The sequence below is a fragment of the Saccopteryx leptura genome, chromosome 2, assembly GCF_036850995.1.
Source record: "Saccopteryx leptura isolate mSacLep1 chromosome 2, mSacLep1_pri_phased_curated, whole genome shotgun sequence".
Taxonomy (NCBI): domain Eukaryota; kingdom Metazoa; phylum Chordata; class Mammalia; order Chiroptera; family Emballonuridae; genus Saccopteryx; species Saccopteryx leptura.
In genome coordinates, this window is record NC_089504.1 from 283,570,547 (window position 1) to 283,598,545 (window position 27,999).

At 39.5% G+C, this 27,999-nt stretch overlaps 1 protein-coding gene and 1 pseudogene across 1 annotated transcript in view; both read right to left on the bottom strand.

The window, feature by feature from the left end:
* Positions 1-27,999, bottom strand: part of LOC136390940 (Golgi pH regulator) — a 75,189-nt gene that overhangs the window by 32,763 nt on the left and 14,427 nt on the right. Inside the window, exons 3-7 of the mRNA XM_066362101.1 lie at positions 23,091-23,194; positions 13,446-13,552; positions 12,930-13,031; positions 4,886-5,006; positions 4,173-4,253 (exon numbers count right to left, since the gene is read on the bottom strand). Coding sequence (XP_066218198.1) covers positions 4,173-4,253; positions 4,886-5,006; positions 12,930-13,031; positions 13,446-13,552; positions 23,091-23,194 — 515 coding nt within the window. The remainder of the gene's footprint in view (positions 1-4,172; positions 4,254-4,885; positions 5,007-12,929; positions 13,032-13,445; positions 13,553-23,090; positions 23,195-27,999) is intronic.
* LOC136393462 (leucine-rich repeat-containing protein 34-like) lies at positions 20,478-22,421 on the bottom strand (annotated as a pseudogene).

The following is a 27,999-nucleotide window of genomic DNA, read 5'->3' on the forward strand; positions in this document are numbered from 1 at the left end:
TGCCACCGCCTGGTCAGGCAATCAGTGGACTTTTATTTTGAGCTCTTCTTCACTATGATCACCGCCACCACCATGATCATCATCATTATTGTTTTATTTTAAGAGGTAGGTCTAGAACAAGAATATATTAGCTGAATGCCTTTTAAAAACCCACAATCTGGAAAAACATATCCACTTGGCTAAGGCTTGGCTGTAGTCTTCAAGTGAAGAGGCTGAAAAATGTTTACTATGGTTTAAATATGCCATCCTATTGTTTTCTGGTCACCATGATTACTGGTGGTAATCTATTGATAAAAAGTTACTTTTTTTAATTAAATGGTTTGTTTTGAGATAATTATAGGTTCACATATGGTTGTAAAACAATACAGAGATCCCATGCTTTCCCTGACTGGAAACATCCTGCAAATTTATAGTACAATATCACAACCAGGGAAATGACACTGATATAGTCAAGGTATAGAACATTTCTATCACTACAAGGATCCGCATGTTGCCCTTGTATAGCCCAATGCCCTCCTCCCACCTCCAACTCCTCTCTAAACCCTGGCAACCATGAATCTGTTTTCCATTTCCATTTTGTCATTTCAAAAATGTTATATAAGTAGAATCACACAGTATGTACCTCTGTGGATTGGCCATTTTGTCTCAAGGGTAGACCTCCTTCTAGTTTTCGTCTATGTTTTCTTAGGCTCGCTGGTATTCACTTTGCATATGTATTGTTTAGTGAGGAGGCAGGGATTTGGGCAGAGTTTATACTTAGATCCTAGATCTTAACTTTCTGCATTTCTCTTGCTCCAAAAATTTCCTTTTAGATTTCCAGTTACTTTGCTGACTTGAACTCTATCAATCTGTATACTTGAGTGGATGCTGGGAGGGTTGGACGGTGGTTGAAGAGTACGCTCCAGGCAAAGAAGCCATAAACATGCAGTTACTTGATATACTTCTCAAATTTCTACTTGTCTCTGTTCATTTTTCCAGTACTTTCAAATTACTGTTTTTAATAATTTTTCCAGTTTTTATGCTTTTCTGTAAAAGGAAAAGCTTGAACTCTTTATAGTACCATTTCTGGAAATTTTCTCTAGTATGATTTGACAGCAGCTGTTGAAATTTAACCAGTGAATATATATTTTTTCTTACTTTTATAAATTTTCAAAAGAGAGACTAAAAAATCCTCACTCAAGGATAGAGGTTAAGATTTTTTCTTCATAGTAATAGCTTGCATTTAACTTATACATATCATAGATTCCAGTTTTTTTGGTATGTTATAGCTATGTGAAAAATTATAAATTAAGAATTTGTGGGTTGAAAGGGATCCTATAGACCTATTAGTCAACCCTGTCATTTTGCAAATGAGGATACTAATACAGTCTACTATTTTCTCAAGATCACTTAACTAGTTTATTGTAATGTGATTGCTTAGTTCAAGTTCTTTTCATTATACCATGGTGTAGTTGCACAACTATATTTTCCATCTTCTACAAAACCATAATCTCAAAACTGTACTACTATTGCTTGTGAACAGAGACTATATTTCAGCTATTTCATAGATTATCCACACAAAAGTTTTAATATCTAAGTCAACAGAAGATCAAAATAAAATAAATCAGTTAATTCTCTCAACCTGAAAAAAGTTAAAGGCTTTGATCACTAAAGCAGCATGTTTATACTATATGAACTAGGTTTTTGATTAATGTTTCCCAAATGCTATAAACCTCACCTTCTATTCAGTGTTCCAAATAAGATAGTGTGACCCTTTCCTGCCCCTATTTCTAACCATTAACTTTTTTTGTTTATAATAGATGTTATTTTTCTTGTATGTCATCTCAGTATGGCCCTCTGCTGTTAAGTTGAAAGATAGTCTAAAAATGTTTGTGAAAAGTTTTTTTTTTAATTTATGTTTTTAATATTTTGGTAAATAGCAAGGGAACTGCATGAATCCCAAGGGCCCCAGTGTTATCATGTTAGCTGCCTATCTGCCCTGTTGGACCAACTGGGTAAATACCTGTGGTAACTAGGTCAAATTGGGAGGCTGATTCATCTGAGAGCCACTCAGATTAATAAGGACTGTTGCAGGACCACAAGCCATCCCAGATCCTGACTAGATAAGGTCTATAGGGGTACATCAGAGCTAATTACTAACCATGATTAGTGATAAAGTGGCTTAAAAGTGCACATCCAAACTTGACACGGGTTATTATTCATCTCTGGGTGTGGATAAAAGAAATATAGTAAAAGGGAGAATGTTCTTAGGAATCAAAATAGAAGTGTTTCTGTATAAGGGTCTTCTAATATTGAATACCACTGCTCTTATTGTTATGTTTTTAAAATCTGCATTCATACTCTTTCATGTAAAATAAACTGTATAGAATAAATGTAAACAAAATAAGTAAATGTATACATATGTGTGTTTCCTTTCAGTATCTTAGTAAAGATATATAGAACTGAAGACAAATAATTAGTTGGTGAATCTCAGCCTCTCTATCATTCTAATGTCTATTTCTTTCTCTGACATTAAGGATTCTTTGACTCTACTATGGGTCTTACTAAAAAAATTGTTGAAGAAACATGAAATTCAAAAACATGCAGTTTAAAACCTCTATGTCACCATTTTATATGCGTAATAATTTTAATAAAGACAGACTAATAAGCTTCATAAAGGTAGAAATTGATTATCTTGTTCATCTTTGTATTTTTATGTACTATCCAGTATTTAGTACACTACCTGGAATAAACTAGACTTTCTATAATTATTAAGTAAATGACTATACAAAAGAATAAATGAAGGTAAAGCATTAAAACCAAATAATTATCCAGCAGAGATTACTAATAACTTCAATAATTTTCCTTAGCTATGTATAATTCACTGTTCTAAGAACTTTACATGTCAGCTCATTATTATTATTTCCATTTTACAGATAAGGAAACTAAGATATAAGGGAATAAAGTAACTAGGTTAAGGTTACTGTGAGCTACAGGCCACAGATTAAAATTCAGAGAGTCAGAATCTAGAGCTAATTCTTGTACCATTGTGATATAGATTTCTGGAAATGCTACTTTGCAAATATACATTTCAAACATACTTTAAAATAATAAAAATAACAACAGTAGCTGAAGACTTGAAGGATTTTTTAAAGTAGTTAAGAGAAAAGGAAGTTGAAAAGGTAGAAATCAGGCATGAAAAAGTTTGTAAAAACTTAGGGCAGCCTGACCAGGTGGTGGCGCAGTGGATAGAGCATTGGACTGGGACGCAGAGGATACAGGTTCAAAACCATGAGGTTGCTGGTTTGAGCACAGCTCACCAAGGTCGCTGGCTTGAGCAAGGGGTCACTTGGTCTGCTGTAGCTCCCAGGTCAAGGCACATATGAGAAAGCAATCAATGAACAACTAAGGTGCTGCAATGAAGAATTGATGCTTCTCACCTCTCTCTCTCCCTTTCTGTCCCTACCTGTCGTTGTCCCCCCCCCCCCCCAAATCTCTTTCTCACATACACACACACAAATTTTAGGACAAACATTCAAGGTAGAATATCTTGAAATATAAATTATACTAATGATTCATCTCAAGAGAATTTATCTAAAATCAGGAAATACAGTTGTATTTGAAAATTTTCTTTCACACAGGACTAGACACTAAGTCTTCGATGATACCTTAACTTATAATGGAAATGAGAAGGATGAAATTCCCTGTTAACACCAATTCATAGTCAAATTTTCTTGTTGAGAAATTCTAACAGTACAAGTTTTTTAATATGCTAATATCTTTTTAAAATATATTTAAGTGAGAGAAGGGGAGATAGAGAGATAGACTCTTGCATGCGCCCAACTGGGATCCACCTGGCAACCCTCATCTGGGGCTGATGCTCTGCCCATCTGGGGTCCAAGCTTGTAACTGAGCTATTTTTAGCACCTGAGGTGGAAGGCACCATGGAGCCATCCTCAGTGCCCTGCAATCAATTGAGCTATGGCTACAGGAGGAGGAAGAGGAGAAAAAGAGAGAGAGAGAGAGAGAGAGAGAGAGAGAGAAAGGAGAGGAGAGAGAGGAAGAGGGGTGGAGAAGCAGATGGTTGCTTCTCCTGTTTGCCCTGACTGGGAATCGAACCCAGGACTTCCATATGCTGGGTTGATGCTCTACCACTGAGCCAACTGGCCAGGGCCAATGTGCTAATATCTTACCTTTTCTTTTTGCTTATGATCATATCCATGGTTTGGAGTAGTCGCCGTTCCAGGGCTAGGATATCTATATCAGTCACATTCCTATAATAGGCACAAACTGTTAGTAATGTTTTGGGGTCCCCTCCTTGGGCATAACACAAAACAGCTAGAGAAACACATATACCTTAATCATTACTTAGCAATTCAAGAAACTGTCTTTTCCCAGAAAATATTAAAATGAGCAAAAATACTTTTGCTGTCATTTTTTACAGCTTATATTTCTGGGTCTCAGGGCAATGGAAGATAACTAGCTCTCTTACAGTTTTTCTTAGCTTTCATTCAATAACATTTATGGTGCATGTGAAAGCACACTTTTAACTTGGTATTTGTCTTCTACTGTTCTACTTTTGGGAGGAACTAATTTGTTGGGAGTAGCTCACATTACTATCTACTAGAAATGTGCCTTTAAAAGGGGGGTTAATGAGTAGGGAGTAAGGAGGGTCAAATTGATATTGCCATTAAAATAAATAAATGAAGGACAAATAAACACAAGCAATATAAGGGATAAGACTTATTTAGACAGATTACTAGGTCAATACCACGAAAGACAGAGGAAAAGAATACAAAGGCAGTGTCAAAGGTCTAATATTTAAGTATAAAGGATGGTGGCATGATATGACACATATATTCAAGAAGTAAAGGGAAAAAAAGAAAAGAGATGAAGATCTCATTACCTGAGGAAATAGGACATGTAAGTGTATGGGCAGTTGACAGCACCAAATCCAGAAAGAAGAGCCATGAGAGTCACACCAATCACACCTACCCGGCTGATGAGCTGTTCTATGGACAAGATCCCTAAAAAACGTCAAAGCACATTAATGCCTGGTAACAGAGATGAAATGACTTTCATATGCACTGCAAAAGGAAACATCACTGAAAGTATCAACTATTACATACACTAACTTAGAGGCCAGATTTTATTACCATGTAGATAATCTGCAATAAATATTGATTATCTATTGATTCTTCTCCTATCTCATATACTTCTATAGTCATCTCTATTATTAGGTGATGGTAATAATAAAATAACAACAATAATTGTAAATAACACTACTGACTGCTTACTCAAGGTGGTACAAACTCCAACAAAGCAAAGTACTTTCAGTAAGTTTTGGCAAATAACCCCCCCCCCCAAAAAAACAAAACAACAGGAAAGTAAATCTGTTGGCAGAGTATAAATAGCAGGTAGCACTTTCTGCTATAACCCTCAATATATACATTCTCTATTAGGTTATAAGCTCTTTAGCTTATGTGCTATTCATTTTTGCCACCAACAAATGTATAATGCATCTAAAAAATGGGCTGAATTTATGAATGACTAAGTAATTCAAAGGCAAAGATGAATTTCAGAGTATTGATTGTGGCTCTGGCTAGTTGGCTCGGTGGTAGAATGTCGGCCTGGTGTGTGGATGTCCTGGGTTTGATTCCCAATCCAGGCACACAAGATAAGTGACCATATGCTTCTCTACCCATCCCCCTCCTTTGCTCTCTTCCCCTCCTATAACCATGGCTTGATTAATTTGAGTGCATTGGCCCTGGGCACTGAGGATAGCTCTGTGGAGTCCCCAACTCAGGCATTAAAAATAGTTCAGTTGTGAGCATAGCCCCAGATGGGGGTTGCCAGGTGGATCCTTGTTGGGACGCATGTGGGAGTCTGTCTCTCTATCCTTCCTTCTCTCATTTGGAAAAGAAGAAAAAAACAGATTATCAATTGTATTCTAATTATTATTTCTTTATTCAAGAACACTAAAAATCAACTCAGTAGCTAAAATAAATGCTGCTGTTGATATATTTGGAATAAATGAGAGAAAGCAAGGCTAAAGAATAATTCAGAACATGTGGTGTTACAGGAAAAAAAGTTTTAATGTTTTTCACTTTCTATTTCTAGGACAGAATCCACTTTAGCCATTTACTTCTATGGCTAAACACCACAGCTGCTATTCGGAAATTCTCTTAGTTTTAATAGTAGTGAGTCCCCTTGGTCCTTTATTTGAGTCCCCTTGGTCCTTTATTTCCACTACACCATTTCAGAGCTCTTTAGGACCTTTGGTCTCTCGTCTTTTGCTTTCCCTTACCTTCCATTTTCTTCTTCTCTGAGCTTGGGATCCAGGTTTTCTTGCTTCAACAACTCTTGCCAGGACTCTTGGTCCTCTACTCTCCTCCTTCCCTGTGGCCATACCTGAGCTGCCTAAAATTACTAGAACACACACTGATACTGGTACCACTACAGATTTATGGTCTCTAGTCTTAACATAGCTCACAACCCTACTGAATAAGCCTTTTCTTGCTTGGTCAGCCATCTCTTCCCACGCCCCTCAGCAGATACTCTTCAATCCACTTTTCCAATCTTTGTTCTCCATAGTTAACACCATTATTCTATAGGAGATAAGTTATTACACATGAACTACCTCCCTTTTACTATATTTACATCTGCAACCATCCTAACTTGTTCCCCTCAGAACAATACAGTGTTTAAAGCTAAGACTTCTCTACTTGTGCTTTTGATCTTTTATGTCCTTTCCAAATGAATAAAAAAAAAAATTCTTGTCCATGCAGAGCAAAAAGACCAAAAAGAAGCAACTAGAGAAGTAAAAGGAAAACTGGGGGAAATGCTAATATGAAAACCAAGAAAGGAAATAATTTTAAATAGGAGCAATTCCATATCATAAAAGGATAAATAAAACAAGGATTGGAAAATGTCACTGAATTTTACAACCAGAAGAAAATTCATGACCATAGTATAATAATGGGTAAGAGCCCAGGCTCTGGACGTAGATTGCTTGGATTTTAATCCTGACTCTGCCAATCTTATTGTCAGAGTCTTATTCTATTGCCTGTCCTCTCTCGCATCTCTAATTTTTTCTTCTTTTCTGGTTCTTTCCCTTCAGTTTCAAGTCTCTCTTTCCTAATAAAAAGTCTGTCCTTGGTCTTGAGTTTAGCTCTAGTTACCAATCCTCTCTATCTTCTCCTTAATAGCCAAATTTCTTGAAAGAAGTTTACACTCCCAGTCACCTCTTCTTCACCTTGACTGCCTGCAATTCAGCTTCCATCCCATTCTTCTATGCTAAATGAAAAGCAGCTTCTATGCAGCTGCTTTTACTAAAACTAGTAATGGCAATATAATAGGTAACATTCAAGCAGCTGTATCAGGTACTGTTCTAAGCATTCTACTTATATTAATTCATTTATTTCTCCTAACAACCCTATGAGGTAGATATTATTGAAAACTTCACTTTATAGTGAGGAAATGGAGGCACAAAGAGACTAAGTAACTTAGTTGAGGCCACACAGCTGCTAATTGGCAGAGTCAGGATTAAAATCCAAGCAATCTACGTCCAGAGCCTGGGCTCTTACCCATTATTATACTATGGTCATGAATTTTCTTCTGGTTGTAAAATTCAATGACATTTTCCAATCCTTGTTTTATTTATCCTTTTATGATATGGAATTGCTCCTATTTAAAATTATTTCCTTTCTTGGTTTTCATATTAGCATTTCCCCCAGTTTTCCTTTTACTTCTCTAGTTGCTTCTTTTTGGTCTTTTTGCTCTGCATGGACAAGAATTTTTTTTTTTATTCATTTTAGAAAGGAGAGAGAGAGAGAGAGGAGAGAGAGAGAGAGAAGGGGGGAGGAGCAGGAAGCATCAACTCCCAATGTTCCTTGACCAGGCAAGCCCAGGGTTTCAAACCGGCGACCTCAGCATTTCCATGGACAAGAATTCTATTATTTCAGTATATACACCTTCTTTGAGTGATCTCATTCATTTGCCCAGCTTCATCTAATGATATTTAGCTGGTGAGAACCAAATTATTAGATTCCTGGAGTTAGCTCCATGAGGACTAATGACTCCATTATCTTTATCATAAGTTCCCAAATTTATATCCAATTGCCTACTGAACATCAGTTGAATGTGCAGAGTCAACTTGAATTCAATATATCCCAAGCTCAAATTATATCCCTTCTTCTGCATGAACTATCTTAGAAATGACATCAACTATCTAGTCACCAAAATAAAAACTCAATACCACTACTCTTCATTCTGTCTCTTACTCCCTCTATAATACATCAAGGTATTTTTTACCTTGAAGCTTTATATAATGTCTTTTTTTTTTTTTAAAGAGAGAGAGAGGGACAGCCTCACCAGGTGGTGATACACTGGATAGAGTGTCAACCTGGGATGCTGAGGACCCAGGTTTAAAACCCTGAAGTCGCCAGCTTGAGAGAAGGCTCACCAGCTTAAATGTAGAATCACTGGCTTGAGTGTGGGGTCATAGAGATGATGCCATGGTCACCAGCTTGAGCCCAAAAGGTTGCTGGCTTGAGCAAGAGGCCACTGGCTCAGCTGGAGCCACCCAGTCAAGGAACGAATGAGAAGCAATCAATGAACAACTAAAGTGGTGCAACTACGAGTTGATGCTTCTTATCTCTCTTTCTTCCTGTCTGTTCCCTGAACCCTCTTTCCTTCACTAAGAGAGAGAAAGAGAGAGAGAGAAAGAGAGAGAGAGAGAGAGAGAGAGAGAAGGACAAGAAGGGAGAGACAGAAGAGGAGAGAAATAAGCATCAACTCCTAGTTGCTTCATTTCAGTGGCTTATTGATTGCTTCTTACACGTGCCTTGACTGGGGACTCAAGCTGAACAGTGACCCCTTGCTCAAGCCAGTGACCTTGGGTGCAAGCAAGAGACCTTTGGGCTTCAAGACAGTGACCTCTGGGCTCAAGCCAACAACCTTGGGTGCCACCACCAGTCAGGTTCTCTTATGCCTTCTTGCTGGGTCTACCTTCAGTGTTGTCCTTTACATCTCAGTTTTATTATTTTTTTTTTACAGAGACAGAGAGAGTGTCAGAGAGAGGGATAGATAGGGACAGACAGACAGGAACAGAGAAAGATGAGAAGCATCAATCATCCATTTTTCATTGCGACACCTTAGTTGTTCATTGATTGCTTTCTCATAAGTGCCTTGACCGTGGGCCGTCAGCAGACCGAGTAACCCCTTGCTCGAGCCAGTGACCTTGGGTGCAAGCTGGTGAGCTTTGCTCAAACCAGATGAGCCCACGCTCAAGCTGGTGACCTCTGGGTTTAGAACCTGGATCCTCCACATCCCAGTCCAATGCTCTATCCACTATGCCACTGCCTGGTCAGGATTACATCTCAGTTTAAATGAAGAAAGTTTGACTCTAACCACTTGCATTAAATTTGATATCCTCATCTGCATTATTCTCTGTCAGAGCTATTTGTTCCTTGATGACAGTGGTCACAATTGGCAATTATTTGTTTATATACTTACCTCTTTACTGTTTAGTCCCTCCTGCCAGATTATAAATATCAGGAAGGCATAAGCTAACTTTTGTACCTGGTTGTATCTCCAGCACTTAATATAAACTAGGTACTCAGTAAACAGTTGTGGAATGTTAAATGAATAAGTCCTCACCTAAATTCTGTTCATTCTACTTTCCATATACCTCTTGAGTTTGCATTTTTTTTATAGGACAGATCATGTCTTATTGATCTTTGCTTTCCTGGCTGCCTAGAACATGGAAGGTGTTTAACAAATGTTTGTTGTCTGTGGGTACAAAATTGTCACCCGGTTATATATTATATATATAAAAAAATAATCAAGGGATAAATACAATTTATTAAATTAAAAAACTAGAAAAATGTCTCCTTTACTTTTATCCCTTTAAGGTGGTACCCCTTTATTGAATATTTTTTCTGGTTTAAAGTACTTTGTAGATACCATCTATTTAATATCATCATTTCTATGAAGTAAAGGACATTGTTAGTTTTCCTGTTTTCCAGTTAATAAACAGAAAGCCAGATAAAGCAACTTGCAAAGACCATCTCAGTGTTGCCATTTGTTCACACAGATTCTTGCTTCATATCATTTCTTAGACTCTCTTACTCTTTCCTCCTCTGGCATGTCTTCTAACCTTTCTAGGTTCAGATACTGCTTGAGAAGTACTTTCACTTTTACAGACATATTTCCACTGTAGGTCTTATGGTTTTTGTGGTTTCCATAGCAACAAACCCTACTGGTTGTTGGGACAGTCCTGGGGAAGCTCTAAGAAAGCAGTGTAAGTCTGGCCGTTTTTTAGCCACTGTCTAAACTTTTCTTCTAACTTACTCTCTTAGGATGAAATAAATTAGACACCTGTACATTTGGACATAAAACCAAAATGCTTTCTCACTGGAGCACAAAGCTAAGACTAAAACTGAAACTATCTCCCTGGCTCTTCCTCTCAGTGTGTTCCTCAAGATAGTTCCACAGAATTTAGAAAAAGGAGTAGATTAAAGTACAATAGGATGTGATGATCTTCTTCATTTGGGCAAGGTCCTACTGCACTGATCACCTGAGCTGACTACTCACAGGGAAAAGCTGGAGAATGGCATCAGACACATCTTTGGACTGAATGTGACCTTGTGCCATTGTTGTAAGCAGTCATGGGGGTCCTTCTATAACTGTTGTTCCGCATTTCTAATTATCACAAACATATTTGTCTCTATGTGGGTTTATTTGAAATAGTTTATATGAGAGCTATATTATCAGGGTCTCTCTTCTCCAAATCTTTCCGTACAGTGACACGAGCATGCTGACCATATTAGCAAATCTTAAATTCCTATCTAGAGTGTTAGTTACTTTCCTAAACTAATCTACCACATTGTCAAGATGTAAATTTTCTTTTTCATTCACTGATTCAATATACACTTATGTGCTAGGTTATGCTAGGCACTGAGGTATAAAGATAAGTAAGACGTTGTTACTGACTTCAGAGAACTCAGGTGAATGAGGAAGTCAGAAAAGGAAACAAGTAAATATAAATTTTATAGGTAATATAAATACATCGAGGTGGGCGCAATTACTATCCCCTAATGATGGCCAGGAAAATCTTCTTAGGGGAATTGATGAGAGTTGACTATTGAAAAAATAAGTAGACATGTTCCAGGTAGACAGGGTAAGGGATTGTCCAGGTTGATTGACGAGCTTTAGAAACTTTACTTTGGGAGAACTGGAGGACAGACACATAGGAAAGTCAGGCCATGGAGGGTCTTGTGTACCATGATGAGTTTGAATGTTTTTGGTAGGCTGATGTTTCTTAACTTTTTGGCCTTCTTCAATGCTATTTGAAATTTCAAAATAGTTAGTTTGTAAAATATACAGTTGTTTATAATGTTGCATATGCTTTAAAAAATTGTACATTTCCTCTGTTCCTCCTGCAGAAGAGTCTTATAACCTTTCTCCCAAATCCCTGCTATAGGTAATGAGTAGACACAGATGGATACATGAGAGATAAGGCAGGTTCTAGACACAGGCTCATTCAACATTATGCCAGTCCAATTCTAGCATGTATTCTTATTCTACAGAATCTGGTGGAAAGCCAAAAGTTCTTTCCTAGGTTTCCTTGAAGGTAAGGGTCTGAATGTTACAGAGGCCACATCAAATTCACATGCCCATGTGAGACTCAAATGCATTAATAAACATTGTGGAAATAAAAACAGCCTGTGGGGGCTGGAGCACCTGGGGCAGAGGTTCTACTGGCTGGTCCCTGATGTCACAGGTCCTGTGAGGCAGGTGACAACTTCAGTGAGTTTCTTTCTAGTTCAGTACTACGGCATTTAAAAAACTTTGTTTTTAAATTTGATTTTAGAGGAAGAGGAAGAGGGAGAGAGGGAGAGAGGGAGAGAGGGAGAGAGGGAGAGAGGGAGAGAGGGAGAGAGGGAGAGGGAGGGAGAGAGAGAGAGAGAGAGAGAGAGGAACATTGGTCTGTTCCTGTATGTGCCCGGACCAGGGAGCGAACTGGCAACCTCTGTATTTGGGAGCAATGCTTTAATTAACTGAGCTATTAGTAAGTACTATGGTGTTTCTCTTCATTACATACTATTTAAGCTTGATGTTTCCACTTTCCTAGAAATTCTATAAACTCCCTAAAAACCAGTAATAAATTACTTTGTTTTAAACTAGTTTGATTCTGTTTTCTGCTTTAAGAATCCTGATACAGCAGAAAAGTGAAGAGATTTATTTATTATTTAAAAAGCTCCAGTATGAACACTCCAGTACATTTATTACAGGTGAGCTCTCTAACATATTTTAGAGAGATTTGTATATATATTTCTGAAGTAGTTCTGGAAAGATTTGTTAAGTCAAGAGATTTTTGTTTGTTGTTTTTACACAGAAAGTAGAACATTGTTCATGACTTATTCTTGTATTTAAAATGAACTTTCTTATGTGAGGAGAGATACTGCTTCCTAGAAAGCTTTTTTCTATTTTTACTAATTGTGAGTATTTTATGTCACTGCTCTTTCCCAAAATACATATATTCCCTAAAGATAATCTTTATCATCACCTTAGCAGTGGTCATTTACCTTTTGGGTCAGACCCCTTTGGGAATCTCATAAAAGCTTATGAAACTCACCTCCAAATATACAGAAAAATGTATTCCCATAATCTGCATATAGTATCAGGAAGTTTAAGTTAAGGATACTTTGTCCACTCTTTACTCCCTTGAAGTTCATTCATTAACCTAAGGCCAGAAACTCCTGCTCTAAAATGAAAGAAGTCTGTTCCCAAATCAGTCCTAGGATGAAGGGAAAGCCTGGTTTAAAACCAGAGAAATTTTAAAGACATAATTTGCTATATTTCTTGCAATTAGAAGTTTTAAAAAATAATTTTTTTCAGTATCATAACATTATGAACAACACATTCCCCAACCCCACCACACTCACCATGTTTTGGGCTGAGAATGGGAAATGGATCTCCTAGTTTCCAGAAGAAATACATAAAAGTCAACCATAAGAGACAGGAAAAAAGCAGTCGCTGTTTATGCACTAAGAAAGAGGAGACAAGACTGTAAGGTGAAACAGACACATGCTAAAGACCTCACTCTACTTAAAAAATATATGATCATGCTAATTAATATCTGGCTGGCTGTTAACTTGGCAAATGAGTCATGGAACAATAGAATTTTTAAAGAAAGCATCCTTACCACCATAAGAGAAATTTGGCTGAAGTTAAGATGTGGATTGAGTTAAGGGACATAATCTAATAGAAATGGAAATAGAACTGTGGCAGGATGAATAACATAATTATTCAGTCAATATTTATTTTGTGCCCACCTTTTTAAGAGACTGTGTTTCAGGTGGCCCCGAACAATAGCTATTAAAGTAGTGTAGAAATAAAACTTCCCACAGCCTCAATCTATTAATATGTGTCAACACAAGAGGGTAAAATAAAATACTCACACAGTCGGATGTTGCTTACGATAAAATAGCCAATGTAAAAAGGCACCAGGAAAACCAGGATCAGGAGAATTACGCACAGGTTCATTTTCCAGTGAAAATAACGGGAGCTGAAATAAATGTCAGACTATCATTAGGAGTGAAAGAGGACGGCAACTTTCATTCTCCAGTCTTCCAAAGGATCTCTTGCTCTTTGAACTCAAATGCCCATCTAATTAGTCAACAGGCTGTTACTATCTGCTCATTTATAGAGATTAAAAAAATAAAGTTCTGAAAGGTACATATAGTTATCTTAACCTCCTAAAAATTTCACTCAGTAAAATGAGAATGTTAGTGCTCTAGTTATATTGATAGGCAATGTATAACATACATATCAATGTATACTATTACTGGTACAATAACTATTGTTTCACTTACCCCTGGAGGTCTTATTCCAAAATGAGAATTAATCCAATTGTTTCTCTCAGAAACATTGATACGTAAAGACACATGTAGCCCCATGTTCCCATGTTCATTGCAGCACTGTTCACAGTGGCCAAGACATGGAAACAACCAAAAAGCCCTTCAATAGAAGACTGGATAAAGAAGATGTGGCACATACACACTATGGAATACTACTCAGCCATAAGAAATGATGACATCAGATCATTTACAGCAAAATGGTGGGATCTTGATAACATTATACGGAGTGAAATAAGTAAATCAGAAAAAAACAAGAACTACATGATTCCATACATTGGTGGAACATAAAAACGAGACTAAGAGACATGGACAAGAGTGTGGTGGTTACCAGGGGTGGAGGGAGGGAGGACGCAGGAGGGAGGGAGGGAGAGAGTTAGGGGGAGGGGGAGGGGCACAGAGAAAACTAGATAGAGGGTGACGGAGGACAATCTGACTCTGGGCGAGGGGTATGCAACATAATTTAATGACAAGATAACCTAGACATGTTTTCTTTGAATATATGTACCCTGATTTATTAATGTCATCCCATTAACATTAATAAAAATTTATAAAAAAAAATCCAATTGTTTCTTTAAAATTTTTATTTATTGATTTTAGAGAGAGAGAGGAAAGGGGGGGAGAGCGAGAAAGACGGAGAGAAAGAGAGAAGGACACACACACAGAGAAATACCGATTTGTTTTTCCACTTATTTATGTATTCATTGGTTGATTCTTGTACAGTATATACCCTGACCAGAGATCAACCTACAACCTTGGCGTATCAGGATGATGCTCTAATCCAGTGGTCCCCAACCTTTTATGGGCCACGGACCGGTTTAACGTCAGAAAATATTTTCATGGACTGGCCTTTAAGGTCGGATGGATAAATGCACAAAATAAAATTAAGCGACTAGCATAAAAACTGTGGTATTTTTAAATATAATTGTCGAATTTATGAGACAAGCGTCAAGAGTGAGTCTTAGACGGATGTAACAGAAGGACTCTGGTCATTTTTTAAAAATAAAACATCGTTCAGACTTAAATATAAATAAAACAGAAATAATGTAAGTTATTTATTCTTTCTCTGCAGACCTGTACCAAATGGCTCACGGACTGGTACCGGTCTGTGGCCCGGGGGTTGGGGTCCACTGCTCTAATCAACTGAGCTACCCGGCCAGGGCTCCAATATGAAAATTAAAAAAAAAAGTTAATAGTAATATATACTACAAAGACTTAGAAATACTTCTTTCATACCTGCAATATAATTAAATATCTCATTTGCACAACTTTATTATTATATTTAAATTCTATTTTGTTTATTGATTAAAATATTTTTGGTTTTTTTTTTTTTTTTTTTTTTTCATTTTTCTGAAGCTGGAAACAGGGAGAGACAGTCAGACAGACTCCCGCATGCGCCCGACCGGGATCCACCTGGCACGCCCACCAGGGGGCGACGCTCTGCCCACCAGGGGGCGATGCTCTGCCCATCCTGGGCGTCGCCATGTTGCGACCAGAGCCACTCTAGCGCCTGGGGCAGAGGCCACAGAGCCATCCCCAGCGCCCGGGCCATCTTTGCTCCAATGGAGCCTCGGCTGCGGGAGGGGAAGAGAGAGACAGAGAGGAAAGCGCGGCGGAGGGGTGGAGAAGCAAATGGGCGCTTCTCCTATGTGCCCTGGCCGGGAATCGAACCCGGGTCCTCCGCACGCTAGGCCGACGCTCTACCGCTGAGCCAACCGGCCAGGGCTTATTTTTGGATTTTTATAACAATTTTATTGATATAATTCATCATGTAAAGCATACAATTCAATTGTTTTTGGTATATTCAGAGTTGTGTGATCATCGCAATTAATTTTAAACATTTTCATCATTCCACAAGGAAACCCCTTTCCTTCCAACTTCCCCAGCTCTAGGAAACTTTCTATCTATATGGATTTGCCTGTTCTGAATATTTAATATAAATGGGTCATACAATATGTGGCTTTTGTAACTGGCTTCTTTCACTTAGCATAAGTTTTTCAAGGTTTATCCATATTGTAGCAGCTATCATTTTTATGGCTGGATAATTTTCATTCCATTGTATATATACATCACATTGTTTATCCATTCATTAGTTGATGGACATTTGAGTTGTTCTACATTTTAGATCTCATAAACAGCAATGCTATTATGAACATTTTGTGTACAAGTTTTCGTGTGAAGATATGGTTTTATTTTATTAAATACCTAGGAGTGGAACTGCTGGGCTATATGATGAATTTATCTATTTTTTGTGTGTGTGACAGAGACAGAGAGAGGGACAGATAGGGACAGACAGACAGGAAGGGAGAAATGAGAAGCATCAATTCTTTGTTGCGGCACTTTAGTTGTTCATTGATTGCTTTCTCATATGTGTCTTGACAGGGGATGTGGGAGGCTACAGCAGACCGAGTCATCCCTTGCTTAAGCCAGCGACCTTGGGCTCAAGCTGGTGAGCCTTGCTCAAACCAGATGAGCCCACATTCAAGCTGGTGACCTTGGGGTTTTGAACCTGAGTCCTCTGTGTCCCAGTCCGATGCTCTATCTACTGCGCCACTGCCTGGTCAAGCGAATTTATTTAATTTTTTAAGGAGTGCCGCTGTTTTCCAAAGTGGCTGCACCATTTTACATTCTCCCCTGCAGTAAATATGAGGGTTCCAGTTTCTCCACAGCTTTGTCAACATTTGTTATTGTCTTTTTCATTATAGCCATCTAGTGGGTATCAAGTAGTATTACATTGCGGTTTTTTAAATTATTTTTTTATTTTTTACAGAGACAGAGAGAGAGTCAGAGAGGGATAGATAGGGACAGACAGACAAGAACGAAGAGATGAGAAGCATCAATCATTAGTTTTTCGTTGCACGTTGCGACACCTTAGTTGCTCATCGATTGCTTTCTCATATGTGCCTTGACCGCGGGCCTTCAGCAGACTGAGTAACCCCTTGCTCGAGCCAGCGACTTTGGGTCCAAGCTGGTGAGCTTTTTCTCAAACCAGATGAGTCTGTGCTCAAGCTGGCAACCTCGGGGTCTCAAACCTGGGTCCTTGGCATTCCAGTCCAACTCTCTATTCACTGCACCACCACCTGGTCAGGCACATTGAGGTTTTGATCAGCATTTTTCTGATCTGATTGCTAATGATGTTCAGTATTTTTTCATGTGCTTATTATTAGCCTATTTGGAGAAATGCATATTCAGATCCTTTGTCTACTTTTCAGTTGTGTTATTTGCCTTTTTATTATTGAGTTGTAAGAACTTATTATATATCTTTGACCGAAGTTAGGTATGTAATTTACAAAAACTCATTCTTCGAATATCTGTCTACTTTCTGGAGGGTGCTCTTTGTATTTACTGATCTCTTTGTATTTACTGATTTTATTTACTTATCGTAAGCCTTGTTTAAAAAAAGGTTAGGTGGTTAAGTGGCTTCTGAGGATACATAAAAGATGATGAAATAAACTATCAACCAATTTAAAAGAAAGAAAACACCATTGCCTCAAAGTGGAGTAGCTACTGCAAATGGGAAGCCAGAATACACTTCTAATATTTGCTAGTTTTGGTAATCTTTGACTTTGTAGGATTTTAATTTCCCAGTCTTTAAACAAGTATTTCTGACAATCTCTCTCTAAAGGACAACCCTGACTACTTTATTTTTATTCTGGGTTACTGAGTGCTATAGTCAAACATAAATCAAATTCTGGGGAAGAAGCCAGTAGTGTCTAAAAATTGTGGGTATCTTCCCACTCTAGGCAAAGAAGAGAAAGATAGATGAATCGTGTCAGAGCTGCTGGGATTGAGTATTTGGGACTGTGTGCCTGTGGAGAAATATCTTTGTAAGGGGATTTCTCAAGTCTTGGAACAAATCAACACAAGTATTTAGGTGGGAGCTGTGTACAATTGGGATTCTGATGTACCTGGTTATTGTAATCTAACAGCCTACACTTTAGTCTTTTCTTCCCTCTCACCTGACTGGGTAATTGGAACACTCTTTCCCTCAATGAGCTCTGACTTAAAACCTCACAAAATAGCCTACAGGACTGTGCCCTTCTTAACCATTTATCTTGCTTCTAACCTTTGTAAATTTCTGTACTGACTACCTTACTTAAGATACCATAAAATGTTATTATATATAGTTTCTATTAAATGTTAAAATGTATAAAAATATATATATATATGAGGAAAAACAATAGTAAAAGATAGGTAAACTATCAGGCCAGGCCTGATGGCTATTATGAAAATGCACACCATAGAGTTCTAGAAAGTTGCTATGAGTAGGCCATGAATTTAGATTTATTTTATTAAAGATTGATTTGAAATAAAAAATTTAATCAGTAAGATAAATCACAGTCTCTGCAAAAAGAAAAAAAATCAATTGCTTAAATAAAGCATAATTATTACTGATTTATTAATACTTATTACCAAAATCATAAAGATTTCATAAAGAAGAAAAAGTGAAGGCAATTAATATGTTCAACAACATCCTTTCAAGAGAAACATCAGTGAGTTTCAGAGAACTGTTTCTTACTGTTTCCACCTTAGTACAGATGGCAGGAATCATAAAACAGCTATTCAGCAAAGGCTATCCTACAGAGAGCCAGTACCATTTAGTCTAGATATACTGACAGCTATTTGCTCATCTGGATTAATTCACTTTAGAGCATGCAAAGAAACAAGAAAGCTAAACATCCTTCAGGCAATCATATTTAGTTTCAGCTCTGAAAGAAGGAAGGAGGTAGTGAGTTTAAAAGGACAACTGTAATCCATATTGCCAATTAAAAGTGGACAATGTATTTTAACTGTCTTTTGGGCTGAGGGTTAAGTGACATTCTTTTGGGAAAATTAAGGATCCTAATAAGATTATATATTTGAATAGTAGGCCATACTACTTCTGCTCAGTCATGAATAAAATACTCTTGGTAAGGTCCAAGATTTTCCATCGAAAACTAGTATTCTGAATGTAGTCAATGCATAGATATAAACTGTTACAAAGCAGGGCCAAATGTTAGCATGAAAAAAGTAAGTGTTAACTAAAGACATGTCTCAGCCGACACATACCCAATTCCCAAAAGAGTAGCCAAAGAACCAGATTTTAGTAATGCTACTTCCTATACTCTTTAAGAACTATATCAAAGTAACTGAGTGACGTGTCTTACTTACTAGATAAGATTGTTAATTATAAATTAGTCAAAAGTTAGTATATATCATCTCTCCAAAACAATATTTTTGGTTTTAGAATATCTAAGCCATAATCTTTTCTATCACTACTTAGATCAGAGGTCAGTAAACTATGGCCAGCCAGCCATCTATGTGTTTTTATAAATGAAGTTATTTGTTTGTTTGTTTATTTACTTATTTATTCCTTATTTTTTTAAGTGAGAGGACCAGAGATAGACAGATTCCCAAATGAGCCCCAACCAGGATCTGCCCAGCAACCCCGTCTGGGGCTGATGCTCTGCCCATCTGGGCCCATGCTCCCACCAAGCTATTTTTAGCACCTGAGGCAGAGGCTCCATGGAGCCATCCTCAGTGCCTGGGCAGATGTACTCAAACCAGGCCAGCCATGGCTGTGAGAAGAAAAGAGAAGAAGAGAGAGAGAGAGAAAAAGAGAGAGAGAGAGAGAAAGGGGAGGGGGAGGGATGGAGAAGCAGATGCAGATGGGCACTTCTCCTGTGTGCCCTGACCAGGAATCAAACCCAGGACTTCCACATGCTGGGCCGACACTCTACTACTAAGTCAACTGGCCAGGGTCTTTTTTTTTTTGTTATTGTTTTTTTTAGAGAGAGGAGAGAAAAATGGGGGAGGGGGAGAGAGGAGTGGGAAGCATCAACTCAAAGTTGCTTCTCATGTGTGCCTTAACTAGGCAAGCCCAGGGTTTCAAACCAGCGACCTCAGCATTCCAGGTTGACTACAAATAAAGTTTTATTGGAACATAGCCGCACCCATTTGTTTACATACTGCCTATGGTTGCTTTTGCTCTAGAACAGCAGAGTCGAGTAACTACTCAATAGAAACCATATGGCCCAAAAAACCTAAAATACATATTTACTATTTGACCCTTTATAGGAAAGTTGGCCAGCTTCTGCTTTAGATAGCAGTGAAACTTCCAGGTTGTAATAATAAAATTTAATAACTAGTATGTACAACAACACTTGCTTATTCAGCATAGTCATAGGATATGTATCCAGCTCATCTAAGAAAGGTCTGGATTATTAAAGAACAAGTTTAAAACTAGGAGAGTCAGAACATATTTCTACTGTACTATGCTATAAGTTCTTAATTTACCTATCCAGAGATCATAATCAACTTTAATTCTCACACAAAAAAATTGAGAATATCGTCTCTATAAGTCTCAAGTGTCAGTGGCCTATAAGGTTAGCTCAGCACTGAATCATCTCTACAGAAACAAATGCCATTTTATTTCTTTTTTTAAATGGATAGTTATACAATGTTTAATACAGCCATATTTGTTATACAGTTGACAAATATTCTAATTTATGAAAGAAATTTAATAGGTAATAAAATAATTTGTTAATGTAATAAGACAAATGTGAAAATTATTTTAGAGCTTGTTATTCATAGATGTCAACCTACTGGTATAAGACTAAAACCTGCATTAGATGGGTGGTTTCAAGCTTCCCTTAAGTTGCTGTCCAGTAATAGTGCCTTTTAAGGCCATTGGAGATTTCTGCAAGATATATTGTACATCTCCACCTACCATAAAAGGCTCCCCATCTGTAGTGCTTGGTTATAGACAGCCCATTTGAATTAAGTCTGAATATGTCACACATGTAGCCTCAACCAATTTGTTTCCACAAATGCAGATATTAGAGAGTATGGCATTTGTTTCCATTGACTGTGAAAGTGCAACAACTCCTTCACCCTCTATGTTGTTGCTGAATACTGACAATGCTTTAAGACTCCTGTTATGTGAAGCAAGAGCTTCACTGAGTTTCTTTGCTCTTCCATTTTCTCTTGTTAAAAGAAAGATCTATTACTTCCAGGGTGGTATTGCTTTTCAGTGGATCAGCCAAAACCACCATCCCATCACTTGTTATTTTTTTCCCCATCATGTGTTATTTTATCGCCACTGACATCAAAGTAGTGCAGGCTTTTGCTTACTTAGGTACAGGGCATCACCTAACTGTTTTAGACCACGATTTCTTACCCCATGCTTATTCAGGTGTAGTTCAACAAGGCAGAGGTTTTCTTTCATTATATGGCCTAGATGAACTGTGGACTATTCCTGCTCACTGTACAGTATAGGTCTTAGGTTTATTCCTTTTTAAAAAAAATTTTTCCATTGATTTGAGAGGGAGAGGGGGGAAGGGAGGAAAGGAGAAGAAGGAGAGGGAGGATAGGGGAGGAAGATGGAGGGAGGGAGGGAGGGAAGGAGAGAGAAAGAGAGAGAGAGAGAGAGAGAGCATCACCTCACCATTCCACTTAGTTGTTCCATTTAGTTGTGACCTCACTGATTGCTTCTTGTACATGCTCTGACTGGGGATCAAATCTGTGACCTCAGAGCACCTGGATGATGTTTCATCCATCGAGTCACCCAGTCAGGGCTAATTGTTGGTTATGAGTTTGGACTGTAGCAAATACTATCACACTTCACATTCACAGATCACAGTAACTCAGATATAACTTCTCTTAGGATGAATTAATTTGTAGCACTTCAGCGAAAAACACTCCACCTTTATTTTCAATCTTGTTTCCAATAATTCTTAACTATTTCAAACTAGTGTTCTTTTTTTTTTTTTGACAGAGAAAGAGAGAGAGTCAGAGAGAGGGACAGATAGGGACACACAGACAGGAAGGGAGAGAGATGAGAAGCATCAATTCTTCATTGGGTCACCTTAGTTGTTCAGTGATTGCTTTCTCATATGTGCCTTGACTGGGTGGCTACAGCAGACTGAGTGACCCCTGGCTCAAGCCAGCAACCTTGGGCTCAGGCCAGCGACCATGGGGTCATGTCTATGATCCCACGCTCAAGCCAGCGATCCTGTGCTCAGACTGGTGAGCCCACGCTCAAGCCGGTAACCTTGGGTTTTCAAACCCGAGTCCTCCGCATCCCAGTCTGATGGCTCTATCCACTGTGCTACCTCCTGGTCAGGCTCAAAGTTGTATTCTTATGCAGTATTTTAGCAATCAATTCTCTACTTTTGCATCCAATATCATTACAAGTAAGGTTTAAGTAAACGAAGGTATATTGTTTCTGAAGCAGTTTTGCAGCATAGTATGCATCAACATCACTTATAAGGTGATATCTAACCTCTAAACTATTAATATATGAATTCTTCTATAAAACTCTAGAACAGCGGTTCTCAACCTGTGGGTCGCTGCTCTAGAAAGAATTAAAAAATCTTCACCTGTTACTTTTTCTACTGGCATTAAGTGATTGTTATTAGCAATGTTTAATGTGATTCCTTCCAAACTCTTTTCAACTTCTTCATCCACTCCTTGGAATATATGCAATATAAAAGGATTAATCTTCTGGGACTTTTTCATACATAGATTATTATAATGTTCTTGGAGGCTGCCAAGAGGTTCTGGAGTTGACTCACTTGCTCTGAGGTCCAACACTGGGGCAGCAGCCCAAAAGGCACTAGGGATTTATAGGGAGGAAGTAAATTCTCCCAGACAGAAGTGCTGGCAGAGTTCATTGTTCCTTTGCTAAGCCCTGTCATTTTATTATTATTTTGTCCTTAAGGTATACACTTTATTGAACTGGTCTCAAGTCAGTGTACAGGTAAGCCCTAGCTGCTTCCACACCTCAACCCATTCCCTAAGGGACCAAAAGTCTTGATACAACTCAAGTTGGAGACAAAAAAGGGGGCCATGATGGCTGACCAGTCAAAATAAAACAAAACAAAAAATAACAGTCACAGAATAGCTTGAGAAAAATAAAAAATTCTAGGAGTAAAGCCTAGGTAGAACCTAGGCTCTTAGAGACTCATTCTCAACTAGCATTTTCAAGTAAATGGTTAGACTTTTTTTCCTGCTATTTCACAGTCTTTGTCAAAACAGTTACTAGGTGATTGGAACCCACGTTTTGTGTTATTATTATAATACTGAGACTAAACTAACTACATGGTTTTCAGCTATGGGATCCAAGAAAGTCTACTGGAAAGAAAGTCTACTGGAAAGAAAGTCACATAGGTCTCTTCAAGAGGAGAGTTAATTAGCATCCTTACTCACCTGCTGTTCAATACTCCCAAGATTTCAAAGATGATGAGCTCAAACATGGTACAAGAAAATGCAAAAGTCACAGAGAAGATCACCTGTACGACATACTGACGCACCTGTTAAAAGCCAAATAGAGACAGAGTCATTTTCTTGTTTGAAATACTGAATTGATAATATTCTGGTTACAAGTCAGAAAACTTATTTGAAGAAATTTTAAGTCACTGAAAAGAGGGCCACAAAGTAACTTGCCTGGATCTAAAGGAATAGATGAAAGTAAGTAGTGGGAATGCTGATTGGTGCTGCCACTGTGGAAAACAGTATGTAGTTTCCTTAAAAATTTAAAAATGGGGGCCCTGGCCAGTTAGCTCAGTTGCTTAAGAGCATCCTCTGGAAATGACAAGGTGGCGGGTTCGATCCCCAGTCAGGGCACACACAGGAAGCAACCAAAGAATGCATGACTTAGTGGAACAACAAATGAATGCTTCCTTTCCCCTCCTCTCCCTCTCCCCTTTCCTCTCTAAATCTTTCTAAAAAAAAAATAAAATAAAATAAAATAAATCAATAAAAATTAAGCCCTGGCCAGATAACTTGGTTAGAGCGTCATTTTGGAGTGCAAAGGTTGCCGGTTCGATTCCCCAGTCAGGGCACATACAGGAGCAGCTTGATGTTCTTGTCTCTCACTCTCCCTGCCTCTCTCTAAAATAAATAAATAAATAAACAAACAAAAAAATAAATAAATTAAAAAAATGGAATTGTCTTTTGATCCAGTGATCCCATTTTGGGGAATATATCCAAAGAAACCCCAAACATTAATTCAAAAGAATATATGCACCCCTATGTTCACTGCAGCATTAGTTACAATAGCCAATATATGGAAGCAGCCCAAGTGTCCATCAGTAGATGAGTGGATAAAAAAGCTGTAGTACAGCAATGGCATAATACTCAGCTGTAAAAAGAAGGATATCTTAACTTTTGCAACAGCATGGATGGACCTAGGAGGTATTAAGCTAAGTGAATAAGTCAGTCAGTGAAAGAAAAATACCATATGATTTCATTTATATGTGAAATCTAATGAACGAAACAACCTCAGATACAGAGAACACACTACAGCTGTCAGAGAGAAGAGGGGCTGCAGGGCTGACTGAAATAGTAAAGGGATTAAGCAAAACAACAACAACAAACAAAACTCATAGATACAGACAACAGTAGGGTGAAAAGGGGGTGGAAAAAGTCTAAGAGGGTAAAGGAGGGGATAAATGGTGGCAGAAGATGACCAGACTCTGGGTGGTGAACACATAATACAATAAACAGATGACGTATGATAGAATTGTATATTTGAAACCTATATAATTTTATTAACCAATGTAACCCAAATAAATTCAATAAAAATATATAAAAAAAAAAAGAAAAGTAGGTAGTGCTTCTGAATCATGGGTCACTATTACCATCATCCTCTTGTGGACAGAGAATTTAAGGCACTAGAAAATGAAGTGACAGGATTGTAAGTAGCACTTAGACATAGTAGCACACTGTTGGTCAAATAAGTTTGTAAATGTGATATATATGTTTGCTCGCTTGTGACTTATATTGGGTGTGGGGGACAGGCTATAAGCAGGCCAGGTCGTTGTAGCCTGGGGTTTGGTTTTGGGACTAAGCTTTTCCCCACACCCTTGAATGATTGTATTATCTGGGTGGTGCACTCTCATGAGGAATCCAATTATGCCTTGGATGGGTGACTTTGTATCGGAGACTTCCTTGTTTGTATATTGGATTAAGGGATTTTGGTTTTCTACACTATAAAGTGGGACAGACCAGGAGCTTGGACACACAGTTCCTGCTATCACAATTGCAGGGGCTTCCCTGATCCCTTGCCCTTCATGGGAAGAGCTGGTTTTCTGCTTTTCCCTTGTCTTCTTTTGTGGTTTGCCTGTCTTGGTGAGACACCAATAAATAGGATGGCCCCCCGTCCTCTGACTCCGCCATTTCTTTATCGTCTGCCCGAATCCAATGGGAACCTGCATGTGAATGGCCACGATGGCGGCTCCTGGCCTTACAACTGGCGTAGTCGGCAGGATTCAGAGATTGGTATGGAGCCACCACCCTTGATGGGTGGGATAGAGTACTGGTTGCCGCTCTGGCTCCCCATGGCTGTCCTTTTAGGGGCCATGGGCTACATGTTTTTTACTCAAGAGGAAACTGCCCGAGGTCAAAAGCTTCAGTATGAATTGAAAATAGAACAGCAGAAAAGGCTGGAATTGGAGCGAGCACTGGAGAAGGAATTACGAGTTCGTGAGTTGCAGTTTACCCTGGAAGTTGAACGTGTTCACCGGCAGTTGTTGGAGAAACAACTGCGGATTCAAGAGCTCGAGTCTCAGCTTCTGGCCAAAAGCCAGCAGCCACAGGAGCCTAAACGGTCACCAAAGGAGCAGCAGCATCCGTGCCGGTGGATTGGCTTTGAGTCAGCGGGAGCAGGCGCTTGCGACTCCTCTTCTGAGGATGAGAAGGCTCAGGCTGAAGCTGCCATACGCACACTGAGAGCCCGACCAGTTGTCGCCAAGAAGGTAAAAACCCAGCAACAAAGAGTCCCTCAGGGGCAGCCACAGCCTCCACCCCAGGTAATGGAACACTCTGTGGCCCGGCCCTATACCCAGGCAGAGCTGATGGAGTTGGGGGCACAATTTAGGCAGAAACCTACTGAATCCCTGGTAGCCTGGTTACTACGATTATGGGATATAGGGGTGGATGGCATCATGCTCTCCGGAACAGAGATGGAGAAATTGGCCGCCATTACCACACACTCTTCCTTGAGGCAGCGTCTTCAGAACTGCCATGGCAACCCAGGAGACCATACCCTATTAGAATGGGTGATGGCTGCCATTCGTATGGTCTGGCAGAATGCTGGAGAACTGCCGGGGGCAATGAGTCGGTGGCAGTGCTACAGTGAGTTAGTAAAGGTCCTTCGAGAACTAGGTATGAAGAATGCTGTTTTCAACCCTGGGTCTCGTGGGCCAGACGAGGAAGTGTTTACGGCCAAAATGAGGGAATTTGTCCTTGCTAGCGCCCCGTCAGCCCTTTTTGGGTCACTTGTGGCTATCTTGGGCCCCTATGTGGGGCAGCCCATCAATGCAGTTACACAGATGGTAGCAGATTTGGGAGAGCTGGAGGCCGCTCGGGATCATAAAGCAGTGAGGGCTGCTGCCTATGTTTCCCCCCCAACTAACAAGGGAAACGGGCCTGTAAAGGTTACCCGAACACAGATGTGGGTAGACTTGATTACGGCTGGAGCAGATAAGGGGAAATTGGATGGCCAGTCTAATAAAATTCTTTTGGAGCTTTGGCGGCAGCTTAAACCAGAACAGAAGTTCCAGCCACTGAGACGAAAGGCCCCAGCAGCTACCAATAAAACGTTTGGTGCGCGCACAGCTCGGTTACAAGATTATATGATAGAGACGGCCGAGGGAGAGGGGAACTCCCAAGACCCACTGTACCAGTTTGAATAGGAAAAAGGCCGAGGGACCCGTCTAACGGGGATGGGCGGGGACCGGAGGCCACATGTGGAACTGGCTATCCACTGGTCCCCTTCCAATGTACAACAGGTGTTGGCCTTGGTGGATACAGGTGCAGAATGTTCCCTTCTCTATGGAAACCCAGAGCGGTTTGCTGGGACCCCAGTGGCCATTGACGGTTATGGGGGCCAAACTGTTCAAGTGAAGCCAATAACTATTCCATTGGGGATAGGGAGACTGCCTCCTAAGCCATATAAGGTGTATGTATCTCCTATTCCTGAATATATTTTGGGGGTAGATGTCTTGCAAGGACTGTGGTTGGAAACTACAGCTGGGGAGTTCCGGCTGCGGATCAGGGTTGTGAAGGCAGTATTGCGGGGACACGCATCACATTCCCCTTTGCAATTACCCGTCCCTCGGCGTGTGACTAACACCAAGCAGTACCGCCTGCCAGGTGGTTATGAAGAAGTCACAGGGACAATCCTTGAACTAGAAAAGGTGGGGATCATCCGGCCAGCACACAGTCCTTACAACTCCCCAGTATGGCCTGTGCGCAAAGCAGATGGAACCTGGAGAATGACAGTAGATTACAGGGAACTTAATAAAGTTGTTCCCCCTTTGCACGCTGCTGTTCCTTCGATAGCTAACATGATGGATCGGCTAAGCCATGAGTTGGGGACATACCACTTTGTGGCAGACTTGGCCAATGCTTTTTTCTCTATTGATATAGCCGCAGAGAGTCAAGACCAATTTGCCTTCAGTTGGGAAGGGAGACAATGGACCTTTACAGTGTTACCCCAGGGCTATTTGCATAGCCCCACCTTGTGCCATGGGCTGGTGGCTGCTGACCTGGCTAAATGGAATCAGCCAGAGGTAGTCCGCATGTACCATTATATTGATGATATTATGCTAACTAGTGATTCTCTTTCAGAATTGGAGCAAGCAGTCCCTACCCTGCTATCCCATTTGAAAGCATGTGGCTGGGCAGTTAACGAGAACAAATTACAAGGACCTGGGTTATCTGTTAAATTCTTGGGAGTTGTCTGGTCGGGTAAGACAAAAGTTATCCCTGACGCAGTTATAGATAAGATTCAAGCCTACCCCGTGCCCACTACGGTAAAACAGTTACAGGAATTCTTAGGTTTGTTGGGGTATTGGCGAGCATTTATACCGCATTTGGCTCAGTTACTACGCCCCTTGTACAACCTTATTCGAAAGGGGGTTCGCTGGGATTGGACTGAGCAGGCGCAAGGTTCATTTGCAGCTGCTAAGAGAGCTGTCAAGGTGGCACAGGCCTTGAATGTGTTTGATCCTGCCAGGCCCTGTGAGCTGGATGTTCATGTAACCTCGGAGGGGTTTGGATGGGGCTTGTGGCAGCGGACAGAGCGCCTACGGCAACCTATTGGATTTTGGTC